Here is a 19,449-nt window from a genome sequence, read left to right as displayed (position 1 = left end):
TGGACTACAGGAAAAGGAGGAGCGAGCACGCCCCCATTCTCATCGACAGGGCTGTAGTGGAGCAGGTTGAGAGCTTCAAGTTCCTTGGTGTCCACATCAACAACCAACTAGAATGGTCCAAACACACCAAGACAGTTGTGAAGAGGAAACGACAAAGCCTATTCCCCTCAGGAAACTAAAAGGATTTGCATCATTGCCTGGTACGGCAATTGCTCGGCCTCTGACCACAATACAGAAGGTAGTGCGTACGGCTCAGTACATCCCTTGTGCTAAACTGCTTGCCCTCCAGGACCTCTACACCAGGCGGTGTCAGAGGAAGGCCCTAAAAATTGTCAAAGACCCCAGCCACCCAAGTCATGTTCTCTCTACTACCACATTGCAAGCAGTACCGGAGTGCCAAGTCTAGGACAAAAAGGCTTCTCAACAGTTTTTACCCCCAAGCCATAAAATCAAATGGCGACCTGGACTATTTGCATTGTGTGCCCCCCGCCCCCCCAACCCATATTTTTACGCTGCTACTCTCTGTTTATCATATATGCATAGTCACTTAAACTATATATTCATGTACATACTACCTCAATTTAGCTGACCAACCAGTGCTCGTGCACATTGGCTGACCGGGCTATCTACATTGTGTCCCACCCACCACCGCCAACCCCTCTTTTACGCTACTGCTACTCTCTGTTCATCATATATGCATAGTCACTTTAACCATATCTACATGTACATACTACCTCAATCAGCCTGACTAACCAGTGTCTCTATGTAGCCTCGCTACTGTATATAGCCTGTCTTTTTACTGTTGTTTTATTTATTTTCCCTACCTATTATTCACTATTGGTTAGAGCCTGTAAGTAAGTATTTCACTGTAAGGTCTACACCTGTTGTATTTGGCACACGTGACAAATAAACTTTGATTTACACTCTCTGGGGCCATTGGGATGTCCCTACCTCTAAACCCTAACCTTACATTTCAACTTCAATGTGGGGCGTAGGGACATCCCAAGGATTCCGAATAGCAAGAGGCACAAGGGACCATCGTATACAAGATACAACACTACCATCTAGTGGCCAATTGAATAACAGTTGAACCGTGTCGACTTGCTTGAACATACCACGGAAGTGTGAAACAAACGTTGAGCGGTATGTCCAGTCAACCAGTTTATTTAGTGAGCGTTTTAATTTTAAAACGCTGTGTTTATTTTTACTGCTAAGGGATAGCCAACGTCTTAAAACAGACGCCGTTAAAGTGAAATATGCCTCGGAGAAAGGTAAGAACTTGGTTGATTTAGATACTTAACGTTGGTGGTAAAATACAGGTGACTGACTCATGCTAGCTAACGTTATATGTCATGTTAATTTGTTTAGCTAATTAGCTATCATGTCACTATAACGTGACAAATAGGAGCTAATTAAACCCTAGTTTGCGTTCAAGCATAGCACAATAAGTTGTAACATTTAGAATAGCACAAATGCCATGGTAAGCTGATGCGATACTGGTCTAGCTAATGCTTGCTAGCTATCTGTGAGTGTTCATTCATGGCTATATAGTGATGGGGCGCATTTGAACATTTCTTCACAGTCGTTTTAGCTAGCTAACGTAGTTATCGAGCTTACAGATGAACCACCAGCTAGCAGTGATGGAAACAAAAGCTTGGTGGAACAGGCCCGCAGGGTGTACGGAAAATGTGTTATATAGCTTCAAACCTCTCTGGCTGTAGCTAGTTGTATCCTGCTGGTGGTGAGGGAAATACTTGTCTTCCTGAAAACAACGATTTTATTGGATTGATTCGGGAATAACATAGTGTCAATTGGTTTAATATTCTCATGTCCCGCCTTTCCTCACTTGCAATTGGTTTAAAGACACATAGTGCCCTCAAGATTGTTGAGCCATTTTCATCTCGAAATTATTTTCGCAACGCTAGTTGTTAACGTAACAGTATGGTAATGCTATTGATATACATATATATGTATGGTCCGTTTCATGTTCATGTTTGTTTTGGAACATTTCCCGAGCAGATTTCAATTCTGGCCGTTGGTAAATGTTTTGACATGGTGCATTGTGGGAAAAGTACTACGTAAGTGTTGCTTGTACACATGCTCCTCCTCCATATTAATAAAGGTGTAAACCATTGACCCATGTAAACAATATTTTCGGGTGATTCTTGTATTTTATGTGCTTGTGCTGTTGGATTATGATTTTTTTTTTTACTAGCTCGTACTCCAGTCCAGTTTGCTTCAAAACATACAGTGCCTTCAGAAAGTATTCATACCCCTTGACTTATTCCACATGTTGTTGTGTGACAGCCCGAATTCAAAATTGATTCAATGTTTTTTCTCACCCGTCTACACACAATACCCCATAATTACTAAATGAAAACATGTAGTTTTAGCAAATTTATTAAAAATGAAATCAGAAGTATTCACACCTGTGTCAATACATGTTAGAATCACATTTTTCTATTACAGCTGTGTCTTTCTGGGTAAGTCTAGAAGAACTTTGCACACCTGGATTGTACAATATTTGCACATTATTATTTTTTAAATTCTTCAAGCTCTGTCAAGTTGGTTGTCGATCACTGCTAGACAGCCATTTTCAAGCCAATTTCAAGTCAAAACTGTAGCTAGGCTACTCAGGAACATTCAATGCCATCTTGATAAGCAACTCTTGTGTATGTTTGTCCTTGTGTTTTAGGTTATTGTCCTGCTGAAAGGTGAATTTGTTACCCAGTGTTTAGGTTTTCCTCTAGGATTTTGCCTGTGCTCAGCTCTATTCCATTTATTTTATCCTAAAAAACTTGCTTGTTCTTGCTGATGACAAGCATACCCATAACATGAGGCAGCCACCACCATATTTGAAAATATGAAGAGTGGTACTCAGTGATGTGTTGGGATTTGCCCCAAACATAACGCTTTCTATTCAGGACATAAAGTACATTTCTTTGCCACATGTTTTTTGCAGTTGTAGGGGGCTTTCACACAATTGGTTTGGTGCATTTTCTCCCCGACCTCAGGTGCGTTTACCCCTTAGTTGGGCTTGTTTGGACTGGTGTGATTACTATCTGCACTTGGGAGCACACTGAACAACGCACCATGATTTTTTCAAAAAGGGTGTACTCTGTCTGATTCAATTCATACCGTGGTGCAGTTCACTGCAGGTGAGAATGCAGTCTGGACTAAACACAGAAAAATAACCTGTGTCGCATTATTATTTGTTGTTTGACTGTGAGCATTTGATGAAATGCACGCAGCATCATAACTTGAGATCTCTGAAACATTCTGTGAGTAGCAGAGAATTTATGAGTGCATCCGATGCCGATTAGGGGAGACCGGAGCTATATTGGGGATATACAGTGTATTCGGAAAGTATTCAGACCCCTTCCCCTTTTCCACATTCTGTTATGTTACAGCCTTATTCTAAAATGAGGTGTTTTTTTGTTTTTTTAAATACATATCTACACACAATACCCCATAATGACAAAGCAAAAACAGGTTTTTAGAAATTCTTGAAAATATATATATTTTTTTAAGTATTCAGACCCTTTGCTATGAGACTTGAAATTGAACTCAGGTGCATCCTGTTTCCATTGATCATCCTTAAGATGTTTCAACAACTTGATTGGAGTACACCTGTGGTAAATTCAATTGATTGGACTTGCACTGTTAACTGTGGTACCAGGCATGTCAGAGGAAAACCAACCCATGAGGTCTATTTAATTGTCTGAGGAGCTCCAAGACAGGATTGTGTCGAGGCACAGATCTGGGGAAGGGTACCAAAACATTTCTGCAGCATTGAAGGTCCCCAAGAACACAGTGGCCTCAATCTTTTTTAAATGGAAGAAGTTTAGAACCACCAACTCTTCGTAGAGTTGGCCGCCCGGCCAAACTGAGCAATCGGAGCCTTGGTCAGGGAGGTGACCAAGAACCCAATGATCACTCTGACAGAGCTCCAGAGTTCCTCTGTGGAGATGGGAGAACCTTACAGAAGGACAACCATCTCTGCAGCACTCTACCAATCAGGCCTTTATGGTAGAGTGGCCAGACGGAAGCCACTCCTTAGTGAAAGGCACATGCCCTCTTGGAGTTTTCCAAAAAGCATCTAAAGGACTCTGACCATGAGAAACATGATTCTATGGTCTGATGAAACCAAGTCTGGAGTCAACTTGGCATCATCCCTAAGGTGAAGCATGGTGGAGGCAGCATCATGCTGTGGGGTTGTTTTTCAGCGTCAGGGACTGGCAGACTAGTCAGGATCGAGGAAAAGATGAACGGAGCAAAGTACAGAGAGATCCTTGATGAAAACCTGCTCCAGAGCCCTCGGGACCTTAGACTGGCGTGAAGGTTCACCTACCAACAGGACAACGACCCTAAGCACACAGCCAAGACAATGCATGAGTGGCTTCGGGAAAAGTCTCTGAATGTCCTTGAGTGGCCCGGACTTGAACCCAATCCAACATCTCTGGACAGACCTGAAAATAGCTGTGCAGTGATGCTCCCCATCCAACCTGACAGAGCTTTAGAGGGTCTGCAGAGAAGAATGGGTCATCACTGCCAAAGGTGCTTCAACAAGGCACTGAGTAAACAGTCTGAGTACGTATGTAAATGTGATATATATATTTGATAAATTTGCTAAAATAAACAAACGTTTTGCTTTGTCATTATGGGCTATTGTTTGTAGATTGAGGAGGAAAAAAACAATTTAATCTATTTTAGAATAAGGCTGTAACGTAACAAAATGTGGATAAAGTCGAGGGGTCTGAATACTTTCAAAAAGCACTGTAGGCTACTGAATATAGTCTATTCACGTCGCAGTTAGAGAGGCTATTGCGCTGTTTCCTCCCGCATGTTGGAAGATAGCAAGATTGAGGCACACAAGTGATGCTTCATGATAATCATAAATGGATTCAACGATAGCAGTTTTGTTTATACAAACTAACAGAAACCAAACCAAAGAATCGTGATGTTTATGTTACTGATGTGCATAACTGACGATGATCGTTCCTATTGTTATATGAAAGAGGAATGCTGGGAGCAGCTCCGAGGGCACTGAGGATTCAGACTTCTCTGCTGACCATGAGCACACAGACAGAATCGAGACCTATGGGAGAACACGGAGGAACACGCGCCTCACCCGGGCATCGCTGCGACTCAGCCAAAGTTCTCAAGGTAAATATGCTGTTTTCAAATCAAATTTTATTTGTCACATGCGCTGAATACAACAGTGGCTTGCTTACAAGCCCTTACCCAACAATGCAGTTTTGATATGAAACTGTCATGAGATTGGCCAATATATTTATATTGTTATGTTTCTGCATCAAGAATCTGCTGAATAACTATGAATCCTATATGAATCCCTTGGATTTCAGTTTTCAGTCTCGGTCATTGAACCAAATGTTATGACAATAGTCTAAGTCATAATATTCAAAATGAGGATACTGACTGTAATGCTGGGGTTCTCTTTTGTCTGTCTGTAGATATACCCATAGATGTGCTCATGAGTTGTTATCTCTTGCTGTACAATAGCCATTGTATATCAGCATTCAAGCTCATAAACTGTGAATAGGTTCAGACAGCAGTCATCCCCCTGATCCCTATTCGGTCTGGCGGTCATGGTTTGAGTAGAGGATGATATAGTTCCCACTCCCTTTTGTTATAGATTGCATTCAGTTTTTTTTCAATGTGGTTTTTGAAAAGCTTGGCTTGGCCTCAATGTGACAACTGAACTGATATTGTTATTAAGTTGTTATATACAACAAGTAGCTTACTGCTTGGGCCTCTGTTTTATTTTTTTGTTGCCTGTGTATGAATCTTATATGGTCAGGTATGTTGTGGAAGTGAATCCGTTTGTTAAGGGAGTGTAAGTGTCTGCTTGAAAGGGATTTCTCCATTGACGAGACAGAAGACTTGTAGCTCCTAGCCTGCTACATTACTTCTGAGGGCCAGAGACCTCTGAAGACGCCTGTTAAAAAAACATGTATTTTTAGATTCCAGCCCTGTCCAGATCAGCCCAGCAGAGGTGGTGACCTTCTCTGCCCGGCGTGTGACCCGTAGCCGTAGTCTGCAGCAAGGGCCGCCGGTCACCCCCAAGAAATACCCTCTGCGCCAGAGTCGCTCTTCGGGGTCGGACACGGAGCAGCATGTGGAGGGTAGGAGGACGAGGCAGCATGGTCACTTTCTCTCACAGTCCCCCCTGCTCAATTGTCCACACCTGAGAGCTGGCCATTCACTGCGTTATTTATGATATATTTTCATTGTATCATTTTAAGTTTTCGAAGAGGCAGTGATGCTCAACCAGCGCATTTCTACTCTTTAAGTTTGTTTTGGACTTGTGTCCTCAAACAAAGATGATTTGAGCTTGTGTTGTCCTCCACATGTTATTCCACTCATTTGTTATGTTTCTGCTCGTTACTCAAGACAGTTCTGCTGAAAATTGCAGCCTATGCTTGTAGCTACCATCCCTATTCATTCCTTTGGGTTCTGTTCCTGGTGTGGTGGGGTCGTTGTATGTGATCATGTATTGGGTGTTTGGTGTCACGATGAGTCATCATCCCCTCTTGTCCTATTTCAAACCCCTCACTTTTTGCCTTTGGAAAAACATGCCTTGGGAATACCTGAAGGGGGCGTGCAAGAATTTTGTGAAAAACAAATGCATCACCAAAATTGACAAAAAAATATATAGCATAGTGTGTGTATAACAGCTTCACAACAAAATGGAATCTTGTGTCCTGAAACTGTATAAACATGGTACTGTGAGAGAGTGGTGAGATAGTTGGAATGTCCTCATTTATAATTCTAGATACATGCCAGGCACTTGAAATATGAACTAAGCCCCATCGTGTGGGCTCCCGAGTGGCTCAGCGGTCTAAGGCACTGCGTCTCAGTGCTAGAGGCGTCATTACAGACCCTGATTCGATTCCAGGCTGTATCACAACCGGCCTTGATTGGGGTAGGCTGTTATTGTAAATAAGAATTTGTTCTTAACTTGACTTGCCTAGTTAAATAAAGGTAAAATAAAAAAATGTGAGGTGTCTGTCGGGCTTGTGAGTATAACAATTCCTTTTACATGTGTTCTTCTCCTCGTTGGCTTTTCCAGACCTGAAGCGAGCAGCAGACCAGGACGAGTCTCCGCCCCGCACCCCAACAGGGAACGCCCTCTCATCGGAGTCGGACATTGACGTGTCCAGCCCTAACGCCTCTCCCGACGAGTCTCTGGCCAAGGAGCTGTCACTCAAAGACTCTGGCAGCGACCTCTCCCACAGGCCCAAGCGCCGTCGCTTCCACGAGAGCTACAACTTCAACATGAAGTGCCCCACACCAGGCTGCAACTCCCTGGGTAAATGATCTCATTCTTAACTGTCAGCTCCACCGTCAATGAGGGCAGGACATTTATTTACATAGTTTACTTTTTGTGCAATGTGGACCTCAGACACCTTCAAAACACACACCGTTAATTGTTATGTTCTGCATTTGTTTCACTTGACGTTCTCTGTTTTTTTTTTTTCAGGCCATTTGACAGGGAAACATGAGAGGCACTTCTCAATATCTGGCTGCCCTCTCTTCCACAACCTCTCTGTAGATGAATGCAAGGTAAATCTACAAGACCTTGGATGTTGGCCTTAGTGTTGAGGTGTGGGATTCTTGGGCCGTGTCTGAAATCTGTCTGCCTACTACTTAATAAAACAACATACTGTAGGCATATCATTAGTAGGGATGGCTTACCAAATGGGATTTCTCTTCACAGACGAGGGCCTCCTCTCGTGACAAACAGGTGGAGGAGCGGACGTTGTCCCACCGGCAGGATGAGAACAGACACGCTACCCGTCACCAGGTACTACGATCCTGATCCTGGGCCTTTCATTTGGTCGACCATCTCATTTTATCACTACGCTACTGTTTTTGGTTTGGATTTGTCCTTCCTTGCAGTAAATGTTTCAAGAAAGGCAATAGGGCGCAAATTAGTTAAGGATTTGGATTTAAAGGCAGTATCATGGCAGTTTCATAACATTGCATAATGGATTAGGCCCCAACGGAGAGACAGATGAGGTACAAGGAGAAGGTGACGGAAATGAGGAAGAAGAGGAACTCGGGTCTGCTAAAAGAGCAGAAAGACCCGTACATGGTGAGTGTGATGATCTGACCTCTAATCCAAACACTAGGAAAGAAAAAACGACCCTTTTCCATTAGTGCCAGAAGAAAAAGCTGTAGCCTACCCCTTGTAATACACTCTTATCCCATACGAAAGGTAAACAAATATAATACTTGCAAAATTAAAAAGTGTCTTGCAAGCACAGTTTGACAACTGTTCGGTCAACAGATATGTTGAAGGTAAATAATGTGTCCGGTTGAAGAGATGTGCTGATTGTTCTGAGGTTAAAGGCTTCTTCTCCCTCTCTGATGTCCCAGGATCACCGGCAGTCCCACGGCAACAACCGAGAGCCACTCCTGGAGAACATCACAAGTGATTACGACCTGGAGCTCTTTCGAAAAGCCCAGGCACGTGCTTCGGAGGATCTTGTAAGAGAGAGAACTCATCGCCCTTTCTCCCATTTTCCTCTTTCTTTTCCTGAGCCTGTACTAGTGACTGTCTGGACTGGGCCCAGTCGACGCCCAGCTCTCACCGTTTATGGTGGGCAGTGCCAGACAGGGAGCATTCTGGGTAATCTGGCTACTCACACTGTCTGGTGTTGTCAGTTACAAGACCGGGTAGTTTATGGAGAAGTCCTTCTTCACTCTCTTTGAGCTAGATTTACTCTAGCTGATATCTTTAAGAGGCTCCCCTTTCAGTCTTCCAAATCAAAGCTCTCTCTTATCCTTTCCACACATATTTATAACCTTTTTTTCCAAATCAAAGCGTATTCTCCGTGGTCGCTTCCACGGAGAGTAATGAGTTCTCCTCCCGTGGCGTTTTGCCCGCCCCTCTCCCTCGCTGCGTTGGTCAAACCTCTCTCTTCCTCCTCTCTTTTCTGTCCCCTCTCCCTGTCCTCCGCCTGGTGCAGGAGAAGCTGCAGGGCCAGGTGGCGGAGGGCAGCAACATGATCAAGACCATTGTGTTTGGCCGCTACGAGCTGGACACCTGGTACCACTCGCCCTACCCCGAGGAGTACGCCCGCCTGGGACGCCTCTACATGTGTGAGTTCTGCCTCAAGTACATGAAGAGTCTGACCATCCTGCGCCGGCACATGGTGAGAACGTTGGTGCATGTCAATTAGTTTCTGCAGTGTTTTCTGATGGTTCTTTATGGATGGATTCAGACGTTTCAGAGTGGATCTCAGTTCTCAGTAGGTTTTTGTATGATGATCGGTGCTGTCCGTCCCCCTGTACAGGCCAAGTGTGTCTGGAAACACCCACCAGGGGATGAGATCTATCGAAAGGGAAACATCTCCGTCTTTGAGGTGGACGGTAAAAAGAACAAGGTGAGAGATTGCTGGGGTCCCAGGAATGTAATGTTATCCTGCCTTGTGAATGTTATGACTACCCTGCTCTGACCATAGCCCTGCTAAATGACCCTATCATCCACAGATCTACTGCCAAAACCTGTGCCTTCTGGCTAAGCTCTTCTTGGACCACAAGACCCTATACTACGACGTGGAGCCATTCCTCTTCTACGTCATGACAGAGGCTGACAACACCGGCTGCCATCTTGTTGGCTACTTCTCAAAGGTAACCAGTCAGTCGTAGTCATAATGCTACGTTTTATTTATGAACTGCTTTTCTCAAACTCAAAACGTCTATGCCCTCCCATTTTAGGAGAAGAACTCATTCCTGAACTACAATGTCTCCTGTATCCTCACCATGCCACAGTACATGAGGCAGGGCTACGGAAAGATGCTGATTGACTTCAGTGAGTACAGCCACTACCTTGTGGTCTCTCTACCTGATCTCTCTGTAACCCTGTGTCTGGTCCTGGTTTCTCTCTAACCCTGGTCTCTGTGTAACCCTGCGTGTGATCTGCCCTCTCCCAGGTTACTTACTGTCTAAAGTGGAGGAGAAGGTGGGCTCTCCAGAGCGGCCCCTCTCAGACCTGGGCCTAATCAGCTACAGGTCCTACTGGAAGGAGGTGCTGCTGCGCTACCTCAACCAGTTCCAGGGGAAGGAGATCTCCATCAAGGAGATCAGCCAGGAGACAGCCGTCAACCCAGTGGACATCGTCAGCACCCTGCAGTCCCTCCAGATGCTCAAGTACTGGAAAGGGAAGCACCTGGTCTTGAAGAGACAGGTATGTCACCTACCATTTCTTCATATATGTATTATTTATATATTATTTAATCAGCCAAGAACAAATTCTGATTTAGTGTGACGGCCAGGACATTTCTCCAACTAACTGTGGAATTAGTTGGGGTTTGGGTTATTCCATTAGACGTCAGTTCAGTCTCGATATTGTTGTGGACATCCACTTATCATTGAGCCTAGCAGTGCTAGCGTGCTACTAACCTCATGGAGCCATCCTTCCAAATCTCGTCACGTTGACTTCACTATTGGAAGTCTGGAGAACTTGGGTATTGGATTTTGAGTATTAGTGACGTTTCCCCTCAGGAGAGGCTTTTTTTTTGCTTTATTTTTTAAAAATTTGCTTTGTTTCTCTTTCTACCGTGTCAGACAGTTTGTCTATGTTGTGTATTTTTTTTATTTATCTGAAACATGCTAAATATTTAATGGGTTTGAAAGTGGCAACATGTCTAGTTTCCATCTATACCACTGTTGTCTGTCCTTTCTTTTAATTTTCATTTTGAGGAGAACTTCCACAGGATTTGGAACAGAACGTGACAAACCTTGGCTTCTGAGGCTAACATGCTAACTATCTCCTCCAGGACCTAATCGACGACTGGAAAGCCAAGGAGACCAAGCGTGGCAGCAGCAAGACTATTGAACCCACCGCCTTAAAGTGGACCCCACCTAAAGGAACATAGGACACCCCTCCCCCTACACCATACCACGCCAACTCTCCAACACAATGACATGGGTTCAAAGCTCACTGTCAGAGTAGTTTACTTCAAACAACTTTTTGATCAGTATTATTGAGAGTCCTAACCAGGCTTAAGTAGTAGATCATAATATCAAGAAGAATACTAATGGTGGGTTGCTTGAAACCAGACCCTAGCTTTCCTCACATGACTTCTCAGTAGAACCGTGTTAACCTAGTGAGCCAGTCAGTATGTATGGAAATATAGCTGTCTTTCTGGGGAGGGGTCGAGGTAACACAACAATGTATCCATGTGTCTTGATTGTCTTTAGTGTTTCTGTTTGGTTTTGGCTTTATTTTAATTTTTTTAATGTTTAATTTTTTACTTCTGTTTGGTTTTACCACTGTTTTAAGCTGTTTTGGCGAATGTCTTTTTTTAAGCTATTTTAAATTTGGCTTCCTGAAAGATTGCCAATTCCCTTTCTTCCCCTTCTCTCCACAGTGTGTACTCTCTTTCAAGTATTTAAAAGCAACGGACTGGTGAAAACGTTGGCTGGAGGAAGTTCCTTACCCCAATCCCTTCCTTTTAAATCCATGAGGGATAGTGCACAAGTAAACATTTTGGGAGAGAAGAAAAAAGAACAGAACTGGAATTTGCAGTCAGGCTTTGTCTGAGGCCGAAGTACGAATTTGATGTCAAGTTCAAGTCATGCTGTCAATATATTTAAATGATAGAGAGAAGATTTTATGGTACAGGTTTGGCAAGACAAAGTATATTTGAAGAAAGTTTTTAAAATGTGCAGGACTGGTTTCCTAGCCGTACTGAGAACTAGATTTGAACGTGTCATTTAGAAGAGATTTTCTCGAACATGTTGCAGAGGAACAATGCATGTAGTACCCAACAATAGAGACTATTTGTTTTGCATTGTGGTCAACCCATTTTATGTCAGTTTATGTGTATAAGGATAAAATAATGGATTTTTTTTCACCAACATTTTGAATTGCTGCAAATGTTACTGACTGCTAGACTGATTGTGCATATACATTGGATGAAACCAGAAATTACCTCCATCTGCTGTGTGTGTGTATATAAAGATTTTGAGTTTCCACAGCAACGTATGGCCCTCATCTCAAGAATTTATAGCCACAATAGGGCAATAAATATATAAAGTGCACATCTTTATAGTTGCAGAAGAAATGGCCTTTACTGACCATATGTCAAGTGAACTCTTTATTAACATCGTAAAGGATTCACAAACTTCCCTGTCATTCTGAAATCGTGTTAATGCTTGTGTAGAGTTTTTATTCAGTTGTGTTTCTGGGTTGTTTTTGTTTTTCTTGTGTATTTAAAAAAATAAGCTATTTGATCTGTGCATTTGTATGTCATGGGGGAGTAACAAAACAAGCTCAATCTTAGAGGAGGTATTTCTTCAAGGCTGCCAAATAGACTGTATATTTCAATGGATCCAGGTTTTAATTAAGAAAGTAATTCTCCAATAATATGGCATTTATGATTATTTTCAGAATTTAAGCACTCGTGTTGAAGTTTTGGATTTCCAATTTAAATTGCATGTTAAAATAGTTTTGGGCCAGTCAGGCTTTATTCATTCCTTCTGCTTTTGAATGTTAAGTGAAAGGCCTTGAAATATACCTGCCCATTAGATTGTTTACTTCCTTATTTTGACTCTCTAAAACTAGATTGTACACTGTCCACTATATTTTGTGGTATGATTTTGATTTAGTTGCAAAGTTCATGGTTCTTCAAAGAGTGTATAATGTCAGCATCTTTGGCATGAATAGATGCTAACTTGGCCTAACATCACACAGAGGTATTATAGCAGGTCAACTTGCAGCTCATTTCACTGTATATTTTATTAGAACCTGCTACAACAGGTCAACTGTTAATTTGCCACAAACAATTATCTTCCTTTACCTCTGCCTTTGATATTTTGCCTCCCAACATGTTGCTGTGGTCTGTGTTGTCTTGATGCTTCCTCCTGTGCCTGTCATGGCAGCTATAGAAAGCAACTCCAGAACAGCTCGGTTTACCTGAAACCAGTGTGCGTGGTCATAATGTTCACCTTCATACAAGCAGTTGTTCTTCAATAAGCTATCAAAAGAGCAGTAGACCACTGTAGCTACACAGCAGTACCTCTGTACAGCATTAATATGTAGATAAGTTGTGTGCACCTGCTTTTGTACTTGCTTCCTCTCCAATAAATCTGAACTCCAAAATGTCTTGATCCTGTGTGCAAGGTGTTCTTTCTGGGGCAGCATGTGTAGGGGTTGACTGACTAATTATCAGCATTTCATATGAAGCACAGAAAAGCAAATTGTTTTTCCACTAATGAATCTTGAAGTTCAGTAATGCTCTCAGTGATGACACATGAATTATCTTAAGTTAGACAAATATACCTGTTTGTTTGCATAACAAGCCATCTAATATTATGCAACAACAACAAAATACTTGATTGAACATGACAAGCAGCTTGTATTGCAAAGGAGAGTACAGAATGATACAGTTAAGGAAGGCATACAATGTCAATTAGTTGCAGCAAATCCCCAACCCAGTTTTTAAACACATGGGTCAAATCATTATTGACCCTCATTACACATTCCTTACTTATGTTACATCAATTAAGCTTTGTTGCATGTATTGGATTGCTTTGACCTAGTTTAATAATTTGAGCAACATTGATTATTACAGTAACTTTGAACAATCAAGTTCTTCATCTCTAGTAATACTGGGGCTTGTTCTATTCCTCTTGTGACTCTGGAAAAAAACCAAATATGGAATAAATACATTAGATTGAAATTGTTCTGAAGAATGATAGCTAACATATTTATCATCTGGTAAAGTGCTTGACTCTACCTCGACTTGAGGACCTTCGACCCATGAGTCCAATAAACATGTCTGCTTTATTCCCTGATGAAACACAAACACACACATATTTATTTGAGAAGTACATAATATAGGCTATAGCCCAAAGCAGGCCAATTAATAATTTAATTTAAAATGCTTTCAAATTTGAAACACCGGTTGAGGGACTCCTAAATCTGGAAATTAAATGTGTTTAATTCATTCAAATTTCTATAAATTATAGCCTACAAGCTCATTTTACTATGACCCCCAAAAAACAGACCAGATCAAAAGATATGAAAGTTGAATTGACCTGAGCTTTGCCCCACGAGTTGTTGAAACTGCTGCAATTCGGACCTCTTGGTGAGGTCAGCCACGCGGAAGGCCAAGCCACTCTCCAACGGATCCCTCTGTAACAATAATTGTAACAGTGAATAAGTAACAGAAGCCTTCTATCAACCATTGCCTTATCAGATGTCCTAACTTGAACGCAGCAGGACGCTACAACATTCGCTAGTTCCAACTAGCTATGCACTTCAGAAGAGGGACGTGCGTTTTACCTGCCAGTTTTCAATCGACCAAATATCTCCATCGTCGCTGGTTGGGGTTCCCAGGGCACAGTAAACCTGCGCAAAAACTGCAACTATCAAAACCACAAACTTTAAAACGTCCATCTCGGTAAATTTGGGGGGAATAGATGATAGGCTGCAGGTGTTTCTTCTGTATGAAAGAAACAGATATCTATTAAGCAAAGACAAAGTTGTTACAGGCGTTGTAGTGTGGTCTCTCTCGTGTGCCTGTCAATCGGTAACGCTGTGGTCAGTTTATATTCCAATGTTTTGCTCCGCCCCTCTCTCCATATAGCATCATATGTGCATTTTTATGAGAGTAAATATTGTTTTTGGCATAGCTTTGTGCGCAACTGGTGAGCAAACTCAGGATTGTCAAAAGCCTTGTCTAAAGCCTTGTCTAAAGCCTTGTCTAAAGCCTTGTCAAAAGCCTTGTCTAAAGCCATCTGACCTTTTTTCTCATGATGCATGTGTTGTTTTTCTCAACCCATTTGTTTTACATGGTGTGTTCGAATTGTTTACCTCTGGATAAATGATTATCCAATAAGGGCAGAACACCCAGAGGTGAGTACTATTGAGTTAGGACAATAAGCAATGACTTATTGAAGAAATATATATTGCAGTTGCAGTTGACTTGGACAAATCAAACCCTCTCTAATGAATATATGTATTGATCTTAACAGTTCTTATTCTGTGATTTCACTCTTTCTATCTCTGTGTCAGACAGGGGCGTCATGCAACCCAAAAACCTGAGGGGGCACAAAGTATGTGAGAATGGCTGGTGGGTGGGTCAGAGAGGGGCTATAAATATAAAATCACAGAAGCTAATTTACAAAATAAACCCAGAACACAATTGTCATTAATTAGGATTGTATAGCATTGCTTTGTTCATTATTACCAATAATTCAGGTATTTGCCAATTTGGAGAATTTAGCATCTTTCAAACATATGCAATAGCTTTTTTTTCTGCAATCCAGAGCCATAAGCATTATGCTTAATTCTATGTAAAAACAACATGGTTATTTTTCTGCATATCTAATCATACCTCTTGAGCTGTCTGTATCCTACTGACTGGTGTTTTTTACATTTAAGACACTAAATATGCTACTCTGCATTTCTACTAAAAATCTGAGTAAAATATTGAAAGGAATGAGTCTTGTTCAGTACATTTAGTAATTGCTTGCTTTTCTAGTCCACCAACCTTGCCAGCAGGCATGCCAGCTAAGATAGTTAGACAAGCTACTCTAACTTGATAGCCTGAAATGTCTTGGTAGCTAGTTATGAGGTTGGAATATTGGAAACATATCTGGGCTAGCTAAAGCCAGGAAATGTAAAACTTGTAGTGTATTTGAGGTTTAAAAAGGTTTCTGAAGTCTGTAATTTCCACTTTGAAATAACAGACTTGATTTTCCCTTAAAAAATGTTTTACATTAATTATAATCCACATAATAATTCCCATTTCCTATTGCTGCGGGATTATTTTCCTGCTGTAGTAAACTGCCTCAAATTAACATTCTACATCTGTAGGGGTCTAGTAGTATTACAGAGAAACAATAACAACAAATGAAACAAAAAAATGTAATGTTCTTTTTTTCCCAGGACACATCTGAGGGGGCACGTGCCCCTGTGCCCCTTATGGGCATGACACCTCTGGTGGCAGATCTGCATGTAGCATGTAGGCCTACAGCTACCATGTGTTTTATGGCATGCATCACATAGCAGACATAGGCGAAGGTCTATGTTAATACACACATACAGTTGAAGTTGGAAGTTTACATACACTTAGGTTGGAGTCATTTTCAACCACTCCACATAACAAACTATAGTTTTGGCAAGTCGGTTAGGACATCTACTTCGTGCATGACACTAGTAATTTTTCCAACAATTGTTTACAGACAGATTATTTCACTTATAATTAACTGTATCACAATTCCAGTGGGTCAGAAGTTTACATACACTAAGTTGACTGTGCCTTTAAACAGCTTGGAAAATTCCAGACAATTATGTCATGGCTTTAGAAGCTTCTGATAGGCTAATTGACATAATTTGAGTCAATTGGAGGTGTATCTGTGGATATATTTCAAGGCCTACCTTCAAACTCAGTGCCTCTTTGCTTGACATCATGGGAAAATCTAAAGAAATCAGCCAAGACCTCAGAAACAAAATTGTAGACCTCCACAAGTCTAGTTCATCCTTGGGAGCAATTTCCAAACGCCTGAAGGTACCACTTTCATCTGTACAAACAATCATACGCAAGTACAAACACCATGGGACCACGCAGCTGTCCTACCGCTCAAAAAGGAGATGCATTCTGTCTCCTAGAGATTCATGTATTTTGGTGCAAAAAGTGCAAATCAATCCTAGAACAACAGCAAAGGACCTTGTGAAGATGCTGGAGGAAACAGGTACAAAAGTATCTATATCCACAGGAAAAATAAGTCCAATATCGACATAACCTGAAAGGCTGCTCAGCAAGGAAGAAGCCACTGCTCCAAAACTACCATAAAAAAGCCAGACTACGGTTTGCAACTGCGCATGGGGACAAAGATCGTACTTTTTGGAGAAATGTCCTCTGGTCTGATGAAACAAAAATAGAACTGTTTGGCCATAATGACCATTGTTATGTTTGGAGGAAAAAGGGGGAGGCTTGCAAGCTGAAGAACACCATCCTAATCGTGAAGCACAGGGTTGGCAGCATCATGTTGTGGGGGTGCTTTGCTGCAGGAGGGACTGGTGCACTTCAAAATTATGCAAATATATTGAAGCAACATCTCAAGACATCAGTCAGGAAGTTAAAGCTCGGTTGCAAATGGGTCTTCCAAATGGAAAATGACCCCAAGCAAAGTTGTGGAAAAATGGCTTAAGGACAACAAAGTCAAGGTATTGGAGTGGCCATCACAAAGCCCTGACATCAATCCTATAGAAAATGTGTGGACTGAACTGAAAAAGCGTGTGTGAGCAAGGAGGCCTACAAACCTAACCTCAGTGACACCAGCTCTGTCAGGAGGAATGGGCCAAAATTCACCCAACTTATTGTGGGAAGCTTGTGGAAGGCTACCGAAAATGTTTGACCCAAGTTAAACACTTTAAAGGCAATGCTACCAAATACTAATTGAGTGTATGTAAACTTCTGACCCACTGGGAATGTGATGAAAGAAATAAAAGCTGAAATAAATCATTCTCTCTACTATTATTCTGACATTTCACATTCTTAAAATAAAGTGGTGATCCTAACGGACCTAAGACAGGGAATTTTTACTAGGAGTAAATGCGTTTAGCTCAGGTGTATGTAAACTTATGACTTCAACTGTAAAATACAGGCTGGATATACACCACAAGAAAGAGCAAAATAACATGCTACACACGTGTTAGTTATATCATCCCTCTAATGATAGATGGACCAACTCCAGGCTGAAGTACAGGTGCGATGTGTGTGACAAGAGTGGTTCAATCAGCACATAGCCATGCGTTTCGCATTCAATATCCCAGCCAGACACAAAGGTTCCTAATATCCTCATTGTCTTTTTGGACATTGGGGTCAACTCTAGGAATGAATCTGTAAAATGAGATTGCTGCTCTATCCAGCTCAATCCTACCCAGGCCACAGAGGTAGTTTTAGTGAAATGGCGGATCTCACTGAGTACGCAGTCAATCTCAGGCATATTGCTGCCTCTCTCATGTTTAGAGGTGTGAATATGCGCCAAGAAGATCAGGCTGGCTGGGAAGTTAAGTTAACTTAGCGTCTTTGACAGGATTCACTTTTTTAATTTGATTGCTAAAAAACAAAAAAAGTGTATGTAATAAAATTAATGTATCATTGAAGTAGAACGATTGATACAGGTGAGAGGTTATATAGAGCCTGCCAAAATGACATGATAGAAGCTCAAATGTCTGTAATCAAGCTGCATTGAAAATCAAACCCATTTGAAAATCATTCTCCATTGAAGTCATAAGGGTCAGTATCAATGGCAGCATTAATGGCAGCGTAGCCTAGTGGTTAGAGCCTTGGACTAGTAACCAGAAGTGTTGCAAGATCAAATCCCCAAGCTGACAAGGTACACATTTGTCTTTCTGCCCCTGAACAAGGCAGTTAACCCACTGTTCCTAGGCTGTCATTGAAAATAAGAATTTGTTCTTAACTGACTTGCCTAGTTAAATAAAGATAAAATTGTGGATGTCATCAGGAGACAATTACATATTTCTGGAAAATAAAAAAATGAAATAAATGTTTAGTCTAGTCATATATATATATATTTTTTTACAGTCCTGTTTCAGCTATATAACTGAAACAACATTTTGGTAACATAGCTGTGTTGTCTTAATCATGTCTAGCACAGCTCAAGAGATCAGCCAAATTAGATGGAGACATAGCAGCCATGTCGTTGAGTAGTTTTCTTCCAGCTATCTGACCTTTCAGAATCATAAAACACACAGCATTCTGCCCATCAATGCGCCCACATATTTTTTTGTGATGTTGTCAGGCAACCCATCCACAGAGAGCAATAAATAGCAATAAAGAATGTCAGTCTTCAAGTTTTCAACATCTGATGTCAACTTGAAAGCTTCTTTATTAGTTATTGCAATTAATTCGGAAATTAGCCTACTAATTTGGATTGTTTACGCAACCCTACCCAACATATGCAACATCTTATAACTCTGAGGTTATTCATGAGTAAAAAAGTGTTCCTAGAATTGGACCTCATTGAAAAGTCATCCCACCTGGGCGATACATGTCAGTCATTTCTATTACAGGTACCGAGGAATGCATAGATTAGATTGACTTCAAGCCAATTAGGATGAGAATTTATGTCAGTACCTTCTCAACACTTCTGCCTTCAGTCTGGAATGTCACACTGCCAACTAAAACGCTACTGAGGGAGAGCATGATTAGTCCTTGGTGTTATCTCTCCTTCTACAAATCAAATCAAGCTTTATTTATACAGCACATTTCAGACATGGAATGCGACGCAATGTGCTTTACAGGAAAAAAAATATTACAAACCTACGAAAATAAAAGCTGAAATATTTACTACACAACAAACATAAGATAAACATACTAAAGAATGACACAAACTGAACAACTAAAAAGCACCCTAAAAAGCAAAGCTAAAACATGTGTT

The 19,449-nt window shown here is 41.4% G+C and overlaps 1 protein-coding gene and 1 long non-coding RNA gene across 2 annotated transcripts; one reads left to right on the top strand and one right to left on the bottom strand.

Annotated features, from left to right (window-relative positions):
* The first annotated feature begins 1,122 nt into the window (after positions 1-1,122).
* LOC118384551 (histone acetyltransferase KAT7-like) lies at positions 1,123-13,143 on the top strand. Its single transcript, XM_035771169.2, has 14 exons — positions 1,123-1,271; positions 5,019-5,166; positions 5,985-6,146; positions 7,094-7,333; positions 7,505-7,587; positions 7,742-7,828; positions 8,021-8,119; positions 8,404-8,514; positions 8,997-9,182; positions 9,324-9,413; positions 9,520-9,660; positions 9,748-9,841; positions 9,963-10,216; positions 10,809-13,143. The coding sequence occupies exons 1-14, from the start codon at positions 1,257-1,259 to the stop codon at positions 10,905-10,907; spliced, it is 1,809 nt and encodes a 602-aa protein (XP_035627062.2). The 5' UTR covers positions 1,123-1,256; the 3' UTR covers positions 10,908-13,143.
* LOC118384552 (uncharacterized) lies at positions 12,753-14,599 on the bottom strand. Its single transcript, XR_004825845.2, has 4 exons — positions 14,321-14,599; positions 14,074-14,170; positions 13,773-13,826; positions 12,753-13,673 (listed from the first exon to the last, which is right to left on the bottom strand). It is a non-coding gene; the product is annotated as an uncharacterized LOC118384552 (long non-coding RNA).
* Positions 14,600-19,449: the final 4,850 nt, after the last annotated feature.

The sequence above is a fragment of the Oncorhynchus keta genome, chromosome 5, assembly GCF_023373465.1.
Source record: "Oncorhynchus keta strain PuntledgeMale-10-30-2019 chromosome 5, Oket_V2, whole genome shotgun sequence".
In the NCBI taxonomy this organism is placed as follows: Eukaryota; Metazoa; Chordata; class Actinopteri; order Salmoniformes; family Salmonidae; genus Oncorhynchus; species Oncorhynchus keta.
Note: the sequence above shows the minus strand (reverse complement) of the source record. Positions and strands in the feature narration are given on the sequence as shown.

Coding starts and splice junctions, on each gene's coding strand:
- LOC118384551 (XM_035771169.2), top strand. Junction 9,414..9,519: donor TGGACGGTAAAAAGAACAAG/GTGAGAGATTGC, acceptor TATCATCCACAG/ATCTACTGCCAAAACCTGTG. Junction 9,842..9,962: donor AAAGATGCTGATTGACTTCA/GTGAGTACAGCC, acceptor GCCCTCTCCCAG/GTTACTTACTGTCTAAAGTG.